This window comes from Coturnix japonica, chromosome 1, assembly GCF_054131305.1.
Source record: "Coturnix japonica strain WE chromosome 1, WE-NBRP24, whole genome shotgun sequence".
Classification (NCBI taxonomy): domain Eukaryota; kingdom Metazoa; phylum Chordata; class Aves; order Galliformes; family Phasianidae; genus Coturnix; species Coturnix japonica.
In genome coordinates, this window is record NC_140663.1 from 58,690,826 (window position 1) to 58,711,328 (window position 20,503).

The following is a 20,503-nucleotide window of genomic DNA, read 5'->3' on the forward strand; positions in this document are numbered from 1 at the left end:
ATGTCTGCTAGTGCTTGGCATAACTGAAACAAGATTGGGGTATTAAATTGTAGGAGGATCTCTCAGCAGTCTATGGAGAAAGAGGCATGGTGGATAGCACTGTTAGGGTAATGGATGGTTTTCTGCAATTCCCTGACTCAAGGTAACAGTCAGCCCCCTTCCCCTGCCCCTCTTGAAGGTGTAATCAAGCAAGTGGCTGATGCCCTACATATGTAAAGAGTTACAGAAAGACTTCAAGGAAATCTTGGTGGTTGCCTGCGTCTGGTTTCCATGAAGTACTAAAGAAGAGAATATTTAGTTGTTAGCTGTAGCCAGGCTGTGGGTTAGTCTACCTGACCATCATGTGTCGGTGACTGAAAGAACTGCTAGCTGAAAAAATTCACATCTGCTTAATGGCAGTTGAGACTCGAGGCAACCCTTTCCTCAGGTAACAGCTGTACTTTTCCCTCATGAAACTGTTGTGATATGCATGGTGTTTTCCCAGTGTATGCCTTAAATTTCTCAGACTGAGGGACAGAGGAATGGAAATGTTGGGCCTCTACTCGTGGTATCTTTATAAGACTTTTGAACCATAGCAAACATTATTTCTGATGAGCTGGAGTGTATGTTGCCTAAATCTATTGTACTGTAAATATAGATCACGATGGATTATCAGATGGGACAGGGAATTGTTAAAAAAAATAATAAGAGGAATTTCTTTGCTTGATTGCTCTCTTGGTATATAGCCATAGATGGACAAGAATTAAAGGTCGGATAAGCATCATGAGTTTAGGCTCCAAGCTGGAGAATGATTTTCCTATAATATATAGGTTTACTTCTAACAGGCAATCCCAGCATTTTCTCTTACCCGTGCAAAAGAGCCTGACTGCACCTGTGGAAGAACCTGAGAGCTTATGTTGTCTACTAGATAAGACTAATTTAGAATAATTGATTTTTATATTCTTTTTATTTTTTATAATTTTTAACAATATTCATAATAGAATGCATTCCTTTCTAGATGATACCACTAATAAACCGGGCCTGTGATGTCCTGCTGAGTAACTTGAAAGCCTATGCAGATTCTGGCAGAGCTTTTGATATCCAAAGGTACGTTCAGCATACCAGAAACTAATACTAGGTTTTAAAAAAAAAAGTCGGTATCAGAAATTCGGCAATTATTCTAAACATTCTCTGACTGTGTGTGTAACAGAAGGGTTTTTTTTTCCTCTTGCTTTTATAAGTGGAGATCACAGAACAAAGGATGTGTGTGACAGATGCCTTTTCTTCCTTGAGGGGAGACGCTGCATGCTTTAAAAGTAATTTTGGGAAAGCATCTACAGTATTTCTATCTGCTGTTTAATGAAGTTTTAACATCTGGAAGCAGAAAGAAAAGTTGCACCAGCCCCTGTCCAGTCTGCCCTCTGTTTTCTGCCAATAATGTAGAAATACAGGAATTGACCTTGTATCAAATTCTTCTATTCTGTTACTTTCATGCTTTTTTGTATGAGGTTTCTTAAGCGCTTAATCATTCTTGCCACATTCCTCCTAACCCTATCTAATGGCATGCTTGCATTTTGTGAAACAATGAGATTGGTACTCCAGATGAGAATGCACCACTGATTTATAAAATGACATTTAATATTTTCCATACTGTGCTTTCTTCTATTTGTTATGCATTTTTGATCCTATTATCTTGTTTTTTGTTGTTGTTTTTTTCTGCAGGGATCTTCCCTGAGCTTCAATACAACCTACACCCTTCTCTGAGCAGATACCGTTCTTTTAAGGCATCTGTATGATGTATGCATAGTTCAAGTACATCCTTTCTGTTAGGCAGCTTTGCCTACACATCACTTACTAGGTTGATCAGCATCTTCTAAAGTTCCTCACGATTTCCTCCATCCTGGAGTAGTCCAAAAAATTTTTTTTCATCTAAAGGATTGGATATTTAGCTGCTTTTTATCCATCCCTTGCACAGTACATATGAATGTATGTATGCATGTGTTCATGTGTGTACAAAGATCTCTTTACATTATACATCTAAGGAGTTACTATGAAACTTGGAGCTGCATTGCACTTACCACAGTGCTTTGATTAAAACTGACCTTTTCAGTCCTCATGGGTCTTTCCCTTTTTTGCATTTGTCCTTTTTCTTTGCCTGTTTTTTTAGCTATTGATCCATGATGGGGTTTCACCTCTCAAGAGGCACTTTTGTGAAGTAGAAATGCATTATGTGGACCATCTTAAAATATGATCTTCCAGTTGTTTTATCATGCTACCATTTCAGCCAGTCTGACATACATAGATGTGATTCTCTCTGCCTCTCTGCCTCAGGAGCTATTTTTTGGTTGTAGGTTCTCTGTTTACAGTCTCTTGTCTTCTTTATGTTAGTTGTCTTTAGCCATTTTGTATTTTGTCAACAACTCAAAATGCAATATTTAAGCTTTTTTCAACAACGTTGTGAGATAAGTGATTGAAGAACTCTGAAACTGTTTTATTGCAGAATTTTAATATTTTAATATTTTAATATTTATTTCCAAGTCCAATAGTACCTTCTGTGTGTATGTAGGAGTTGAAAATCCAAAGTTGTTACTTAACTCTATAGCATTTTTTTTCCTTCCACAACACATAGAATGGCTGTGGTCCAAGTATCATAGAGATATTATGCTTCACGGTATATACATGGGACATACTGGTTTTCAGTCCTGACTTTTTTAAATTCATCCTTGCTCAGGTTAAGACACCGGAAGAATGTGATATTATCCTTTTGTAGTAAAGAACAGTCACAGAAAAATACAGCAAAACAGTCATTGTAAACAGATCAGAAGAATCAGATTGCAAGGATATTTCGCATTCGCAGTTCATTATCTCAAATTACTGTATATGCTAATGATCATTAGAAATAAAGCTGGATAAATGGTCAGATATGTGGGGAAAGATTCAGTAAGTTCTGAAGTGTCAATGCCAAGGTCTATGCATCACTTGTAGGTCTTAAAGAGTTTGCTTCTTAAAGAGAATACTTAAATAGTATGGGTTTCATGGGATGTCAGTTCCTCTTGGCTTTGACCAGGATTTTGCATTAGAAGGGAGCTATCAATAACAAGAAAGAAATCCTTAATAGAAAGTTTTACTTAAGGACCTTTTCACTGAATCATAGAATCACCAAGGTTGGAAAAAACCTCCAAGACCATCTAGTCCAACTGTCTACCTTCCACCAATATTTTCCTACTAAACCGTGTCCCTCAGTACCACATCCGCATATTTATTGAATATCCCCAGGGACAGTGACACCACCATCTCCAGGCAGCTTGTTTCCATTGCCTAACAATCACTTTTGAAGAATATTTTTTTCCTAATATCCAACCCTAACCTCCCTTCTCGTCTTATCACTAGTTACATGGGAGAAGAGGCCAACACTTACCTTGCAACAGCCTCCCTTCAGGAAGTTGTAGAAAGCAGTAAGGTCTCCTCTGAACCACCTCTTCTCCAGACTAAACAATCCCAGTTCCCTTCGGCTTCACATTCCTCATCAGCTTCATTGCTCTTCTCTGGACACTCTAGAGCCTCAGCATCTTTCTTGTAGTAGTGAGGAGCCCCAGACTGAATACATGTGACCTGGCACTTGGTCTTGTTGAACCTCATCCCATTGTCCTCAACACAGTAATCCAGCTAGTCCAGAAGTCTTGTGACCAACAGTTCAGACTGAAATGGTAGGAGATGTTTCTGTGCTTTTAAGTGAGAAAGAATTTTTCTCTTTTGTAAGCCACAAATACTAGTTATGAATTTCTGCATTAGACTTCTAGATAATAACAAGTAAACTTGATTTTTAAAAATAAATTATTAGTAAAATTACTGAGCTATAGGAAAACATTTTTACTATGTAGAAGTAGTGATTGCTATTAGTAAGTACTGGCATTTTCAGAATGATGGAAGCATCTTCTGTTGAAACTCAAATCTAAAAACAAAATCAGAGACTAAAATCAGTGTTACATGGTATTTTTAGGATCAAGATATTAATGGGTATGTAAGTTATAGCTAATGGTTTGTTATTCTGAATGCAGGTGTTACAACTGCTTTACTTTGGATGTTGTTGGTAGCGTAGCTTTTGGCACTGAAGTGGACTCTCAGAAGAACCCCGATGACCCCTTTGTTAAGAATTGCAGAACATTCTTTGAGATGTCTTTGTTTAAGCCTCTTCTTTTTCTAATTCGTAAGTATAGACCACCTCTGTCCAATCCTTTATGGTTATTTTCTGAAAATCATTCATGTTAAGTTATTACAGTGTTGCTATCTAGACCTGTTCACATTAGTGTCAGGTGATGCAGTGGCAATGTTTCCTGTGCCCATCTGATCCTATTGGCTTTATGAATTGCACCTGTACTAGTAGCACATGAGCTGTTTCCTTCTGGGACTGCGTATCCAAAATGTCTTGGGGTTTAACCTAATGTTTAACCTGCTTGCAAAGTGGGATCTGTGACTAATTTCTGAAGGGACAGATAATTGTTTCTAATTTTTAACACTGTGTCCTCCATTAAAAATAAATAAACAAACAAATAAATAAATAAACTAAATTAGAAAACTGTGTTATGCTTTTGGCAGTGGGGGGTTCCTGATGACCATCCTTGTGGTAACATTCTATCTTAAGAGTCATTGATCTGCTTTGAAAAGGAAAGGAAAACAGTAAAACAACGCTCAAGTATTGAAGAGGTGTAAATGGGAATGGCTACCACACAGTTGCATGGGTCAGTGCCATAATCTCATGGGCTAAGTCAAGATCCCCCACCTTCTGTGTGTAATTGTTTGAGTAGGCAAGGAAAATAATTCCTCCCTTTGTTGTACTGGCTCTGTGGCATCAGGAAACTGAACTGAAATCTGGAAGCATTATGGAAGACTTGCAAGTCAGGGCAAGCTTGGTGGGCATCTGTTCAGCAGAAAAGTCACAGCCAAAATGGAAATTGTCAAAAGGATCTGCTGTACTGACATATAGGAGAGGAAAGGAGAGAAAGTGGAAAAAACAGCTTTCACAAAAATAACGCATCCCAGTTGATGAGATTTGTAATATTAATGAAAGGAGGGGGGTATTACATGCTTTTACACTCTATTTCAGTGGTTGTTTTTTTTTTTTTCTTAAAAATCTCTTACAGTTTCTTTCCCATCCATAATGATCCCATTGCTTCAGATTCTGCCAAACAAGAAGCAAAAGGAACTGAATGGATTTTTTATTCAAACTATAAAAAATGCAGTTGTCTTCAGAGACCAGCAAGATGCAGCTGAGGTAAGGCCATTTGTGTGACAAATTTATGGATAAACAAATGCTTTGAGGAAAAACTGGAAGTGGCATGAGCCCCAGCTGAAAAAGGGAACTCAGTCTGTTTGAACATTCAAAGCAATTTAGTGAGGATTTTCTTCATTTTTAGCTTCATGTACCATCATCCAGGCTTAGTGCTGATGCAGAACTGTTAAGACATTACAAGAAAGGCTGCTTCTCTCAGTATTTCTGTTCAAATAAAGATGCAGGAAATGTTGCATCTGGGATGACTTTCCAACCCAGTTTCTGGATCCAGAAGGAAGGAGATTCATCTTGTAAATTTTTTTTCTCATCTTAGTCAGGAGTCATTAAGCTTTCCTTAATAAAAAGAGTAAGGGGAGAGCCCCTACCAAATGATTCAATCCTGTCATTATCTAGCAGCTGACAAGGGTTTTTTATAGTCTTGTGGAAGTTCCTACTACTTATGAAACTGGGAAAAGAGAATGATTAAGAGCAGACATTTGGTATTGCGATGGCTAAAGATAAGGATAGTAAATTCTACTTAGTATGTAAAATAATTGATGTGTTTTAGTAACAAATCAGTAATTACCCATACCTTTCATCTAGACATAAGGCAATTCTCATTTTTGTTGTGTGTTAATCACTGTTGTTTTATGAAGTATCTGAAGGCACAGACATTTTAATAAAGGTCTCTCCACTTATGATATATGAAATATTTTGAACATAAGTGTATGCTTCAATGTTGGAATATAAAAATTCTTGAGATCTTCTTTTCCTTTTTGGCCATTCTTTACTGCAGGGTGTATGTAATTTGCTTAAAAAGAAGGTAATCACTTAATTATGGATGTATAGTGAGAAACAAAGAATCTAAAAGAGAATTCCATAGTAAACGTAACTGAGACAAGTGTTGCATATCAGTTGACTTGAAATATGCCATAACATACCTATCAAGAAGCTTTTAATTCTGAAATAAAGGAGATGTTTTTTTTTTCCACTTTGAGATGAACAGCAATTCTGATGGGAATAACAGCACAGGTAAGGATGGATCGGATCATCCCAACTTCTTCACACAGCTTAGCCCCACAGCTGTCACCTTCAGAAAAATATAGATTTTAATTTACACAATGTTGTATCTAGGGCACATTTAAAAATCAAATTGATTTTCAAAAATATTACTGCTTTGTACTGTGTTGCGTGTTCTGCTCTTTTTCTTTGACACTCCTTGTAGTGAATTCTCACATATTTGTTGTGCCGTATCATCCTATGCTTCCTATCTTTCATCCAGCTCATCTTCTCCTCAAGTCCTTTCCTCCCACTAGCCTTTATGCCTTTTTCTCCACCCTTCTTTCCATCCAAAAGTTTGTATGCAGTGCTAAGTAGTCATATATAATTCATGAAACATGGGTGATATATGTAAGCTTGTTGCAGACACCTCATTTCTAGTGCATAGATCCAGTGGGAGCATTTAATAGCCCATTTATGGGACTGTACATATGAAGAGTTTTGAGTCAGATTTAGTTAATGTATTAACTACTGTGTGTTATGTATTAGTAGAATGTATTTCTGTGTCAGAGGCGCTGAATATGTCAGTCAGGGACTAAATTCTTGTTTATATTAGAGATGGTCATTCTCAAACTGCAGACTGCCCAGATAAAGGACAACAGGTGAATATGGTTAGAGTAGGAAGAAAAGAAAAATGAGATTCTAGGGATGAGCAAGAGTCAGCATTCTCTCCATATGCAGTTTGTTTGCAGCTTTCAGTGGTTGATGGAGCAGAGAGGTTTAAAATTGCGTTGGAAGGGATAATGGGAGGTGCAAAACTCACAGCCATAGGATTCGAATTTTGGGTGTTGCTGTGTGGAGCCAGGAGTTGGACTTGATAATCCCTGTGGGTTTCTTCCAGGTCAGGATAACATATGACAGTAGTAGCCCAGTATCAAGACAGCATAGAGGAAAGTACAAGGTCCATGTTTACCTCAACAGCATATGCAAAAGTCCACAACTGGCAGGGATCCCACCTGCTACTGGGATTCTGCCTAATTTGCAAAGTTGTCATATGGGAACAGTTTCAAGTACTCAGAGTTAGTCAGGCTGTTAGGGCCAGCTTTCTGAGAGCACATTTAAATCCCCTGTGCAGTTCAAGAATCATTAATGCTGCTTTCAAAAGTGACTGGAAAGTTTGAAGCTTCCTTTATTTCCTCTCTTCACCAACTGTTGTATTATCCGTTCTTGGAATTTGAAGTTGGTGAAGCACAAGTTCTGTTACAAGAAAAGACAATTAATAATTTGCCAAAGACTTAAAAATGATATGTCAAGTGGATCAAAATATATCTGCTGTCCAATCCAGCGCAGAAATGTAATCTGCAGAGATTAGGTGTCCCAGGTAGCCCTGTGGTTATGACCTGTGTCCTAGGTATAGAATGTTGAAAGATAGACACTGAAATCAGTAGCAGTTTTGGCACTTAATTTTGATGATCCCATGATATAACCAGTAGCTACTGGTTTCTTGTGCTAATAATGGGGGCTGTAAGCAGAGTCTTACATTAGATCAATGGATATTCCTTAGATTGCCATATTTCTAGATGTTACACTATGGGCATCTTTTACTCCTCATTGACTATATTATCATTAAAAATGTTTTTATTTTTATCTTCTGGGGGGAAAAAGAAAAAGCATTTGGAACAAACTGTAAAACAGTGAAAAGCTCCTTGAAAATGCTTTAGCTGAAGCTTGTCTTCCTCTCATCTGCTGTGAAAATGAACAAAGAATGAAAAAAGGCCAAAAAATGATGTGACAGGCAAAGTCAGCTTGTTATCATCCGTGTTCCATCAGTAAATGAAACAATACTTCCGAATGCCTAAAGATAATCCCACAGGCAGATAGTAATTTTACAGCCAGGTTTAGATCTAATAATATGCTTGCAGCTCATATGAGATCTGTGATGTCACTTTTTCTCATTCCATCGGTTAGTGCTGCAGATGTCATTTTAATTATATATTATATTTCTGTGGTCAGTCAAATAATTTCAGTCCTGGATATTCCACTCATTTGTATTATGTACAAAAACATTTAGGCATCATACTTTAGAAATTTTAATATATTACATTTATTCATGGATTCAAATTATTGTAAAAGGCTTTTCACACTGTTTACAGGAGAGCAAATTCACCCTGCTCAGAAGAAGCAGCACAAATTTAATGCACCACTTAACATCTACTTTAAAGACTCCAGCAGGATTTAAGGGTTCAAATATCTTACTCTGATTATCTGCCCTGGATTAAATCTTTCCCTTAGGCAAAATGTTTCCTGAAACAGGGTGGATAGAATGTTTGTTTGTTTCAATAAGTGATAGTTTGATAGATGTTCATTTAATAATCTGATAGGCAAATCATTGTACACGTATGGGTTTTTTTTTTGGGTTTTTTTTTTTTTTCTGTTAAGTTGTTGCTTGGTTCTTAATGTGCCAGTCTGTTATAAATGATCTTATCTACATGAAGTCTTTCATGGTGCTCAAAATTACATCTAAAATCCTCCTAACCCTGTGGGATGAAAATGACCTCCCTCATCAGAAGAAAGGCCAGAATCTCATTTTTAACCCATAGGAATGACGTTGGGAATGGGAATATTAAGGATATTGCAAAGCATTGATTTTTGAGGATTACAACAGATAGGAAAGAAAATTCAGATTTCAAAGTATGTACCCCATTATTAAGGAGAACTGGAGAATTCAAGGACGTCGCAACACATTCTTCCAGTGTCTCTCAATTTTTCCAGTCATAGTGTCTGCTGTGAATGCATAATACAAGGTCAGTGATCCATGATAGTGACCTTATGATGTTTCTGATGATGATCAGCTGTTTCTTAGCGGTCTCAAGCTGTTTTGAAATGAGAGGGCGACGAGGCACAGAGAAGTATCACCACAACTGTATTCATTGACATCTCAGTTGGCAGTTCAATCAATTTGGCTGGATACCTATGGGCTGCCTGAATGCTTTTGTTGGATGTCTGGAGCAGACAAATGATGGTTGGACATTAGGAAATACTTCCCCGAGAGTGGTCAGGTACTGGAACAGACTGCCCAAGGAGGTGGTGCAGTTACTGTCACTGGAGTAACAAGGTCTTTTGCAACCTTGGTGATTCTATGATTTTGTGGTGGGAAAAGTGCTGCCCTTGTGCCACATAGTGTTAAGCCACAAAGAAGCTCTGGTGCTCTCAGCCCTGAAGGTGACTTGGCCTCCCAAGGATTAGTACGGCACTGGGATACTTTTTATTGTGCCAGGTCTGAAACAAAAGAGGTAGTTCTCTGGTCAGCAACTGCCAGTGAACAATTACAACACTCTCTTCCATTTTTTCTCCACTTCTTGTTTGCATTTCTGATTGATCCCATGGGCAGACCCTGATAGGTACAAGCCCACAAGCCTGGGCAGGCACAAGCGGTTCCTGCTGAGTAAAGCCTGGACTTTGCAGCATCACTTGTGAGAGCCTAAAAAAGGGCTGATGTGTCAGGAATACTTGCAAAGGGTAGGTAACTGCCCTTTCACTGCTATAGTAACATGCTTTAACAAAGTGGTATCTTTTAATATCTTTCTGGGAAACGATGGCCTGGTTACAACTTTAATCTCTGGAACACTGATTCCCAAGGAACAACATGCGATGAGCTCCCCTAGGTGCTTTACCTAAGGGGAAGAGGGATGTGTGTGTGTACCTGCATTCTGCAGGATAAGGGACAATCTCAAAACCTAATTACTGTGGCACTCTGTTCTTTTCTCTGCCTTCCCCAGCTGTTCCCTTGAGTTTTTCCTTTTCGTGAACTAATGAACTATTTTATTCAAGAGCTGCTTGAAATGAGTTGAGCAGAGGTAATCCTCCTGAAAAAAGTCTGATCCTCTCCTTGTCAAGGGAAAACTATACAATTACTAAGAAAACTTAGTTAAAAATTTGCTAAATGCTATGTACATTCCACGAGCTATGTGTGTGTTTGAACTGTGGAAAATGCAGTACAGATGTTTAAAAGTAAATATTTTTCTAAGGAAACAGCAGATGGGAGGATTATACACTTTCTAATAGTGTGCAGTTTTTTTGCCATTGTAGAAAACTAAGCAAAACCTGTTTATATTTAAAAGAAGGTGGTGTCTGTTTAAGGATACATAGTGCACGGCAATATTAAATTATCCACTTTTATTGATTAATAAAGTCAGTAAAACAAAGGGTCAGCCTGGCCCTTTTGTTTTGCTAAGTCTGCAGGAGGGACGCTGCTCCGCAAGGCTGTTCTCACGGTTTGATCGTATTCTCATCCACTGCCTTTGTCAGGAGGAAAAAGTGAAGTGGGTTTTCAGGAACAGCAAATCTGCCTTAAGATTAAAAAACAAAACAAAACAAAGCAAAAACAACAAGAAATGATTTTGTGCTAAATATGGGGTCTGAGCCCATATCGCAAACCTGTACCTCTGCTTTTTTTAAGGAGAAGATTTAGTTCCTCTGGATTATATTAAAAATCTTCTGAACATTAAATCTGGTTTCTGTGCTTGGGCAGTGCACAGTGATTCTAACAGGATGAAAAGCAGCATTATGTTAAAAGGAGTTTTAGCTATTCAGCAGCTTTTGAAAATCAAGCCATTAGTGCTTGCCTTCAAAGTTGAGTTCTTTCCTTCCTAAATTTGAAGAAAAATCTTTTTTCTTTTTTTTTAAGGGTGAAGTTTTTAATGAATTTTGTAACTTCCTGAGGATTTTTTAAAGCAAGAATTTAAACACAACAAGGCCTCGAATCCTCAGAGGGAAATGAACTTGAAGTCTTCATTACTTTTGGTCACTGGTTCAAATTCTTTGGTCAGTGTGTTGTTATCTTTCCAAAGATTAATTGCAGGCCTACAAAACAGAATCTTTTGCTTTCGGGCTTGGGCTGGCATGCATGGCTGAGGTGCTTTCATCATGAAATGCAGTTCCGCAGTCTCTCTGCTTAAAAGAGATCAAGGACAGAATAAGTAAGGAGAATGGTGACTTTCTCACCCCCCTGAGGTGTGGTGATGGGGAAGCAGGAAGAGTTTTGCATTGCTTCTGCATCTGTCCGAGCTCTGTGGCCCAGCACACCTATGAGCGTGGCACAGTACAAGCATTGCTGTCACGAGGGGATAGCAAATGTCTGCTTGGTTACCTGCTGCCAGTCACCACATGCTAGATCTGCTTGCTATTACTTGCCCTTTGACATTATCACACCATTTCTACTGCTTCCTCTGTTAAGCACCAGAGTACTTTATAGATCCCAGACAAGGAACAGGCAGGTGGTATAACGTATATATTATTTACCCCAATCCAGCAAGCACTGAAGCAGCCATAATAAAATAATCTGACATCTGTCATGCTTTCCCCAGTATCTCCATCTAGCTATGCTCTCGTTTAGCCTTTTTCAGCCACTGCTGTTAATCTTCAGTTCTTCAGGAGCAGCATCCCCTACCTGCTATCTCACACGTCCTACTACAGGCATGGTTTAAGCTCCAAACTGCCCTCATGCAGGTGAGCAATCTCACTGATTTCTTGGAGCACTGCTCACATGCTTCGGTTGGCCAGAGCATAGACTTACGTTGAAAGGTAGAAATGAAATCAAAGAACCTGGCTGTTCATACTGACTAGATTGGTGAAGTTTTTGGGTGTGTGGAGTTGCCAGGAATGATCTGCCAGGAAAAATGTTGCCAGGAACATGTGGTTATCTTTGCAGAAAAAGCTAACCTCCCTTGTTAAGAGGTGAGTGGAAGAGGTACTTCAGAGGGCCTTCAAAAGGTATCTTTACTCCACACTGGCAGAACTGGGGAGGTTCAGGTGTGCCCTCTAGCACCATTACTCCACAGGAAGTCATTAGGCCAACAGGATGCCTTCAAAATTGCAGTGAGGAAGGACTTAAACACTTCTGTCAATAAACCTTGCATGCATTTTCCTCCTATTTTCACCAGGCAATGCAGGAAGTGAGTATGGACATTTGGCTTTGCTGATCTACAGCATATGAGAAACATCTTTTAATTGAGAAGGGTGTTTTTTTTAGCGTTAAATAAAGGCTTTTTCACCCAGTGTAAAAATAAATAAACCCACATGCTCAGCTGTTGGTAATGTCAAGGGTTTTAATGACTTTTTAAATTATGTTTATGTGGTAAAAGCAGTCACTTAAAATATTGTTTATCAAAAATCCAGGCCAAAAGATAGTGTAAGGACTTTTCCAAATAACATTTGCAGTAAAAATTCTCTGAAAAACTGAAGGAGGGAAGAATTAAATGGCAAAACTGCCTTTTTCCAAAGAAACTGCCCCATTTATTTAAGGGAGAGAAAAATCCTCTTTTTGCTTTGCCTTGGGCTTTGGCTTTCTTTGGTCAGTTCAGCTTCCATCTCCTTCCGTGTGCTGGGTGTTGTGGTCAGATCCTGTTCTTTCTGTTGTTGATGCTGAAGGAGAGAGGTTCGTCACTGTTCTGATTTGTGTCCACAAACATAAGAAGAGAAAGAACTCATGCTTTGAAGGTGAAATCCATCAAACAGTGGTTGGTGTCACTGAGCTTTGCAGTGGCTTGGCTGGTACAGGTGGAAAACAGAGGAAGCAAAAAAATAAAGAAATAAATAAATAAGACTGTGAGGGTCTGGGTCTCTTCCTTCTCCCCTGTAAGCTAGACCTGGCCTACCTCTCATTAATTTTTCCTTTGCCCTCCCAGGCTTCCCCTGTGATGGCAAGGGTACCCTGTACTTGTCAGCCAGAGAGAAGCTGAAACACTGACAATTTTGTTTATGCCTGCAGTAATTCCCTGTAGGCAGTAACGTCAGTGCTGGCCACTTGTCCCAGCCTGATCCTGTGCTAGTAATGAGTATTCGCAGCATGCATTTCAATGTCTGATTAAATCTTTCTGAAAGGCCATCTGTTTGAGGAGGATGTGGCATAGGTTTTAATACTTTTTATACCTAGTACTCAATTCCGCTGTTTCACGACCTTAGACATTAAGTTTATCCCCTTATTTGTTAGAACCTCTCCTGATGCTCCAGTCAGAGGAAATAGTTGGATCGAGGCTGTTGCAACCTGTCGGCTCATGGTACATCTTTGGGGAAATGTTACTAGGTGTTGAGTTACAGGAGTTGCACATTACCAGTGAGGCTTTACCATGTTGATGCCCCCCTTCCTTCTAGGATGGGAGTAAAGCATCTCTTTTCCCTCTTAGCAGTTAGAGCAGGCAATGTGTAGTCACATATATATTGATACATGCCAAATCAGTAAGCAGTCTGTCCCTTCTATTGCATGTTCTCATCCATTGAAAATATCCAGCCTAAGCAGTGTTACCTTGTCTTTTAGGGTCTATTTCCTTTAGGATTGGAAGCACTGATTCATGTTGTATTTCCCTCAGCATAAAGCATGTCTTCTCTAATATTTATTTTCTTTCTATCTTTTATTTGTTGACCTTCAGGCGTAATGTCAGTATTTGTCCCTTTGGCCGAAAAGAGAAACCTTCACTCTGAAATTATGCCCATTTGCTTTCTTTTCTAACTTTGCCTTCTCTCAGTTCCTCCTCTCTTCTCTGTGTTGCTTTTGTGGTCTGTCCCTCCCATGTTTCTCAGAAAAGCCTGCTTTAGGTCACTGAAAGCCCTTCCTTTTTCCTGCTTAATCCATGATCTGGTCTTCATCCAGGGTGTGAGGGTTTCAGGCAACAAACAAAGGGAATCTTGTCATAGAACAACATCATCTGGAGATTAATTTCCTGCATAGCAGGGTGGTGGCCTTTAATGCCAAGTTGGGATATAACCTCTAATCTTCATTTGCATAACCATTTTTTAAAACCTTTTATTAGTAGTATTATTTTAACCTTACTCTTGATCTAAACCTTCAAGGGATCTGCTGACTGGGACCAGGGCTTTTATGTATGTATTTTAACTTGCCATTCACAGCAGTAGTATGTTTGGGTACTTTGTCTCTACAGACTTTTTTTCTGATATATGTAAGTAGAGAGCATCTAAATTCATAATTTAGAAAAATATTATAGATTTACTGACCTAACTGTTATAACAGTTTTCCCTTTCTCTATCAGTATTATCATTTTCAATTTTATCTTTCATATTTTGTCTTCTTTCATCTGTTACTGATTCACCTTCCTTCCTCCTGGTCTCTCAGAACTACAAGAGGAGTTGCAGCGCTTGTGATATTGCTCTATTAGTCTCTCTGTGTCTCTGTGTTCCTACTCTAACCCCTCAGCCCCATGCATTGCCTTCTTTTTGCAATACAGCCTGACCTTTTCCGAAGCAGTTATGAAAAAGCTGTTCCATGATATTTCATTCTGGTCCAACTGTCTTGTCCATTTGTTGGTATGTTTTGATCTCTGGAGATTTTTCCCTTGATCTGTCTCAACTGTTGGTATCTACTTTGCACTCCTTTGATATTTCTCGCTTTTCTCTTCTGTCTACTTATGTTAGCAGATCCATACTATAAGAGACACCAACAAGAGAACCGTTTATGTGGTCAGCATTTTGGTGTCAAGAATGTGAGGCTGCTTTCCTTTTGAACCTGGAGGCCACATCCAGTGCATGAAAGCGGCCACCTTCGTTCACTAAGTCCATTCTCTTATTGTCGCCATGCCTGAGCTGCCCTGGATGCTGCCTCTTTTTCCTCAGCTTGGAGCCAGCAGAGCTGGAGGCCTTTGGTAAACCCCAGCTGCTCATGGCTGTCTCTGGATTTGGAGGATAGTTTAACATTTGGGTCCCTTATTGTGGGAAATGACAGATTCTCTGTCGCTGGAAGCTTTAAGGAAAGATTTTATTCGAACGTGCCTTTTGTGTCAGCTGGCTGCAAGGCAGGAATATCTGCATGGCATTCCTTACACTTTTGCCTTTTGCAAAAGAACAGCCTGAACAATTGCAATGATTTCTCTCCCTCTCTGCAAATTTGCCTATGAAATCCTGCACAGCAGAAGTCAATGGCAACCTTGCCCTGCCTTCATATTCTCTGGCTGTGCAGGGATCTCTTCTCTTTCTCCAGAGTGATTACTCTTCCTTTTTTTCCACCTTCTGGGATAAGCAGGCTATATCTAAGAGAGGCAGGCTAAAGGGGAGCAGAGCACCTCCTTTCTCTCATCATCAGAAACGTACACTTTTTAATAATGTAATCTCAATTAAAAACATACCAATTAAAATGGGCTTTTTAGCAGGTCTCTTGGGAGAGGGAGCCATAATTCACATTAAAATGTAAAGCTTCAGAAGCAGGGAGAGCTAGGTGCATTGCAAGTGCCCAAATATTCAGTGATTTTAATTACAATGGAAACTTGATAAATTGCTTTGTGCCACAATCCATTATTAACAGCTTAATGAATATCATTGCTGCCTGTTTTAAACTGCTCCACAGTGAAAAGTGTTGTCAGTATTTCAGTTGCGAGCTGTGATTTTGTATGTTTGTAACTCGACCCTTTAAAAAGAGGAGGTGGGTCGAGTGTGCAGGTTTGGCTTTGGGTTGGGTTAAGTTCTGCTGGCTGCAGCATCCCAAGAGAGAAAAAGGAAGAAAGGTGGACCTTCTCTGTTTCACCAGTGTTGGACTGGCCATGCTGCTTGCATAATGTAGAGCAATATCCCAGCTGCTGTGTGCTGTGCCAAGGTCTGGGCACACAGAAGGCCCCTGTGCCAATGGAGGGGTCCCCAGAGCATGAAGCTACCCTTGCATGTCCTGGTTTAATGCTCAATACCCATTAGAATAATAGAATCATAGAATGGCCTAGGTTGAAAAGAATCACAATGATCATCAAGTTTCAGCCCCCCCTACCAAGGGCAGGGTCACCAACCACCAGACCAGGCTGCCCAGAGCCACATCCAGTGTGGCCTTTTATGCATCCAGGGATGGGTCATCCACAGCCTCCTTGGGCACCCTATTCCAGTGCGTCACCACCCTTTGTGTGAAAAAAACACTCCTAATATCTAACCTAAACCTCCCCTGTCATAGTTTAAAACCATTCCCCTTTGTCCTGTTACTATCCACCATAAACAGCCGTTCCCCCTCCTGTTCATATGCTCTCTTCAAGTACTGGAAATCCACAGTGACAAAGCTTTCTCTTCTCCAAGCTAAACAAGCCCAGTTCTCTCAACCTTTCTTCATAGCAGAGGTGCTCCAGCTCTCTGATCATAGTGGCCCTCAGGATTCACTACAAGAGCTCTGTATCTTTCTTGTACTGGGAACCTCATGCCTGGATGCATTATTCCAGATGGGGCCTCATGAGAGCTGAATAGAGGGGACAGTCACCTCCCTCACCCTGCTGGCCTCCCCTTTCCTAATGCAGCCCAGAACACAGTTGGCATTCTGGGCTGCAAGCAAACACTGCTGGCTCATGTCCAGCTTCTCATCCACCAGGGCGCCAAAGTCCTTCTCTACAGGGTTGCTCTCAAGGGGTTCTTTGCCCAGTCTGGGATTGCCCCCTCTCAAGGGGCTGGAGGAATCTTTGGGCTGTCTGCTCACAATAGAGGGGAGCAATAGTGTCCAAGCCTGTGAGCTTGTTTTGGAGTAAGCAGTGTGGGCTGATACACAGTTAACAATTTTTAGCTAACAAAAAGCTGATTTGAGGTACGGCATTTGGCAAGTTCTTCTGGAGCATTGAAGTGTAAACAGTGATTGTGTGCTGAGCTTTGAACAAGAGCAAAACATTTATTTCTTTTCTTGACAGTTGTTATAATGGTTGTAATTGTGCTAATGTTAGGATTGGTAAAATATGTATTTCTATGTATATATTTATATGTATGTTTATACTAAACTGCTGCCTTTTCTTCATTTTTGAAAGCAACTTGATATTGCAAGCATAAATGTTATTATTAGGAATGCTATTATTTTATATGCTAACAGCAGGTATAGCAGGCTGGTAGTTGTTCCCCACTGAAGTGTAGGGATTTAATCTGTAGGGGTTTAAATAGTCATGAGCTGGCTTCTGTGAGATTTATTATTTATTGTGGGTGTTCTGTTTTCACTTTTCACTTGTGTGGTCTGACCGGAGGGTCATGATCTCCAAATTGGGGTCACTGGCAGGTGTGTGACCAGATCTTTGTGACATAGCAGATAGATCTCAGAACAGAAAAGACTAAGAATTACTATTCTAATTGAGGAAAGTCACAATTGCATGTCTGGGATAAACATGATTTGTCTGAATGTAATTATTGTTTCAAGTTTTGCTATTATTATTCCTGTTAATTTTTTTTTTTTTTTTTTTTTTCTGGAAACAACAAAAGCCTATTCACTCTCCCCATCTCAGAAATGGCATTGTTACTCATAGTGATATTAACTTGCACTCTGTCTCATTTTGCCAATTACACAGAGCTCTCCTGGTTCATTATATCAATAATTACACATAGGATTTTTTTTTTTCCTTGTAAAAAATCTTTCATTGACAGAGGAGTAATGATGCCTGTAAGTTGCTTAAGTATTGCTCAGTCAGGGATCTGTAAGATGTGGGAGATGTCCTCCTATTTTCAGGGAGAAAGACAGCTGGTATTCTGACATACTGTTAATATTCATGTGTTTCTGAATTTGTATGTATTTTTTTTTAAGCGTGTGACTTTAGGAAGCATTCCAGACCACGGTGCTGCCTGACTCTTATTTTTCATGCATCTCTATACTGGCAGAGGACAAAGTGGCATGAAAATACATAAAATGCCGTCTAATTTTTCTTTTGTTCTTTCATTCATGCACAACATGCTTCTTCTGTGTGTTTATCAGTGTGTGCAAAATGCCTATATTTGCAAGATAATGGACGTGTAAATATTAGAAAGTCGAACTGAAACTCTCTGAAGGGAAGGAGAGCAGGGGGAGAATGCTTCCTGCTACCAAGGAGCCATCTATTGGATGAAGCTCATAACTGAACCGAGCATCCGTGAAACTGCAGAGAATAACACAATTTGTTATTGGTCACTGGGCAGAAAATAATCCTTTCCTTCCCAACGCTGCTTTTACCAACTGTGCTGAAAATCAGTACCCCTTCATGCACAGGAGTGGAGATCCACATGTAGAAGAGATTTATATACTATTGGTAAAAGCCAGTTTAATATAGCCAAAGATCTTATATAAATCCTACTGTATGTGCAGGTGTGATTTTGAATGGATAAAGCAGCATTGGGATTGCCCATCAGCACTGGAGAGCAGTTGCTCAGAAAAGCAATAGTAAGGAAAGAGGTGTGTTTTCCGATTGCTAATAAAGACGATAAATAGCATTGTGCTTTTCATAGAAGCACATAGCGTTTACGCCAGTCTAACAGCAGTAATTAGCTTAGTTAAAAAATAATGAGATTTTTTGTTACCCAGAATTACTCGATGCCCTCACAAAACTGAATAACGAGGTGTTCTTTCCCACAATATGCATACAGTGTGTATATAAGGTGGTACAAAAGGGTGAATCTGGAACAAATTGTGGGAAGAGTTGCGGGAAGACAGGATGAGACCATTAAAGCCACCAGACATCTCAGTGGCTTTTTGAAGTGAGTGGTGAGGCTTTAAGGAAGAATGAGGAAGAAAGGAGAAATAATGAGATTTCTATGCATTATCTGTGAATGTCAGGCAACTGCTAAAACCAGGACTGATTATTAATCAGAAATTAAATTTAAGTAAATACAATTATAATCTCTGGCAAATAAAATGAAAATGGACAGTGGGACTGTATGCAACAGCAGCCTTTATTCAGTGGTTTCAGTCAGTGGAGGGTCAAGCTGCTGGGTGTCAGGCACTTATCCTAAAACACTCCCTTCCTGCATCCTCCCTTCCGCCTGCAAATAGAGGAGGGGAGGAGTGTTGAATGGTTTGCTAGGTGATAAGCTTGGGGAGAGGGTGTGTGCATACAGCATGCAGCAGGGTCGTCAGCTCTGTGCTGAGCTGGGAGTTGGTACAGGTTCCACTCACTGGTGGGCATGGGGGTCCTAGACCAAGCTCTTCTCCTTCCCCAATTACTTTTTCTCTTATTGCATTTGCCCTCCATGTATTCTTTTAAACTCACTCCTTTGCTTCCAAAAAGCAAAGCATGTACAAGCAGAAGAAACATAGCTACAGCATGTGCATACCCACTATTTACTGATAATAGCAGCAGTCATTATCAGAGCGTTATGATGCTGAATGTTTTGCAAATACAGAATAAGGAGGTTTCAATGTCACTCAGCGCTTGCTTCTATAAGGTGTGTAGTGGTGGTTAGGGAAATGTGTGAGTGAAGGCATTCGGCATCCGGAACTGTAATTACTCTTCATCCCATATCTGACTTCAGCCAAGTCAGGCCTCCAGCTGGGATCTCTGACAAGAGGTCTACACATTTAAGATCGAAAACATCCTCCTTCCACGTGAGCCATGAAGGCCTATGCTCAGCTTGTCTCAAATAGAAATAGTTCTTTGCTCTCTCTTCACTAAGAACCAAAATTCACGTTCATCTCTGGATTATGTAGGGATGTTTTCAGAACATATCTGTTGTCTTTCAAGATGTGTGCACTTCAGTGCTGCTTGCAGCATCATCAAGTGAAGGGAGATGAGGCCCTAACAAAGAAATAAGAAATCCCCCCACGTTTTGCTCTTTCAGGCACTATTAGGCTTGCTTGTGCCTTTGTAGATAACTAAACAGTCTTAATTTAACCCTAATTTTTGGAGGTTAGAGAGCCTGAGTAGCAGCATGAAGATGGAAACCAACTGAGAAATTCTCTGCCCAAAGCCCAAGTGAGGTTGTAGAGCTTCAAGCACCAGAGTTTGTTCCACTGTCTGAAAGCTCAGTGTGTGTAATGGGAGCCAAAGAGGATATTCTCAACTCCTTGGACTGGAATAGAAGTTCTGTGCAAAATATCCAAGGAAGAAAACAGTAGCACCTGCATGCTTTTCTCTCTCATATCTTGTACTGAGCAACATCCAGCTGTACGGTTCTCTCTTACCTGCCTATCTCTAACAGAGCATGAGGTATCTTACATTTATAAACTTGTACATATGAATTGTGGAGCTCCAGACATTAGGGGTGCAGCAGGGTGCCATCTGATGATTGTCAATGTATGCAGTGACTCCCTGGAGGAGAAGAAAACTCTTAAGTAACAAAAATGGCTCAGAGCTGGGGCAGACCGCCTGGGGAGGCTGTGGGAATCTGGAGCTTGGCTGGGTTTTTAAGAGCAGGTTAGACAAACAGCTGTCAGGGCTGGTTTGGCTGATCCTGCCTTGTGGTGGGGGGGGGGGGTGGAGTAGCCTCTTTCTCTTGATGTGATGGTGCTTTCTGCCTTAAATTTTCTGAGTCTGTAAATCTGTTTTCATCCTAGGTCTTAGA

At 40.0% G+C, this 20,503-nt stretch overlaps 1 protein-coding gene across 6 annotated transcripts in view; it reads left to right on the forward strand.

Annotated features, from left to right (window-relative positions):
* Positions 1-20,503, forward strand: part of TBXAS1 (thromboxane A synthase 1) — a 238,587-nt gene that overhangs the window by 144,514 nt on the left and 73,570 nt on the right. For all 6 annotated transcript variants that reach the window (XM_032445779.2, XM_015867313.3, XM_015867342.3 and 3 more), the window contains 3 exons: positions 998-1,086; positions 4,038-4,186; positions 5,121-5,251. In XM_032445779.2, coding sequence (XP_032301670.2) covers positions 998-1,086; positions 4,038-4,186; positions 5,121-5,251 — 369 coding nt within the window. The remainder of the gene's footprint in view (positions 1-997; positions 1,087-4,037; positions 4,187-5,120; positions 5,252-20,503) is intronic.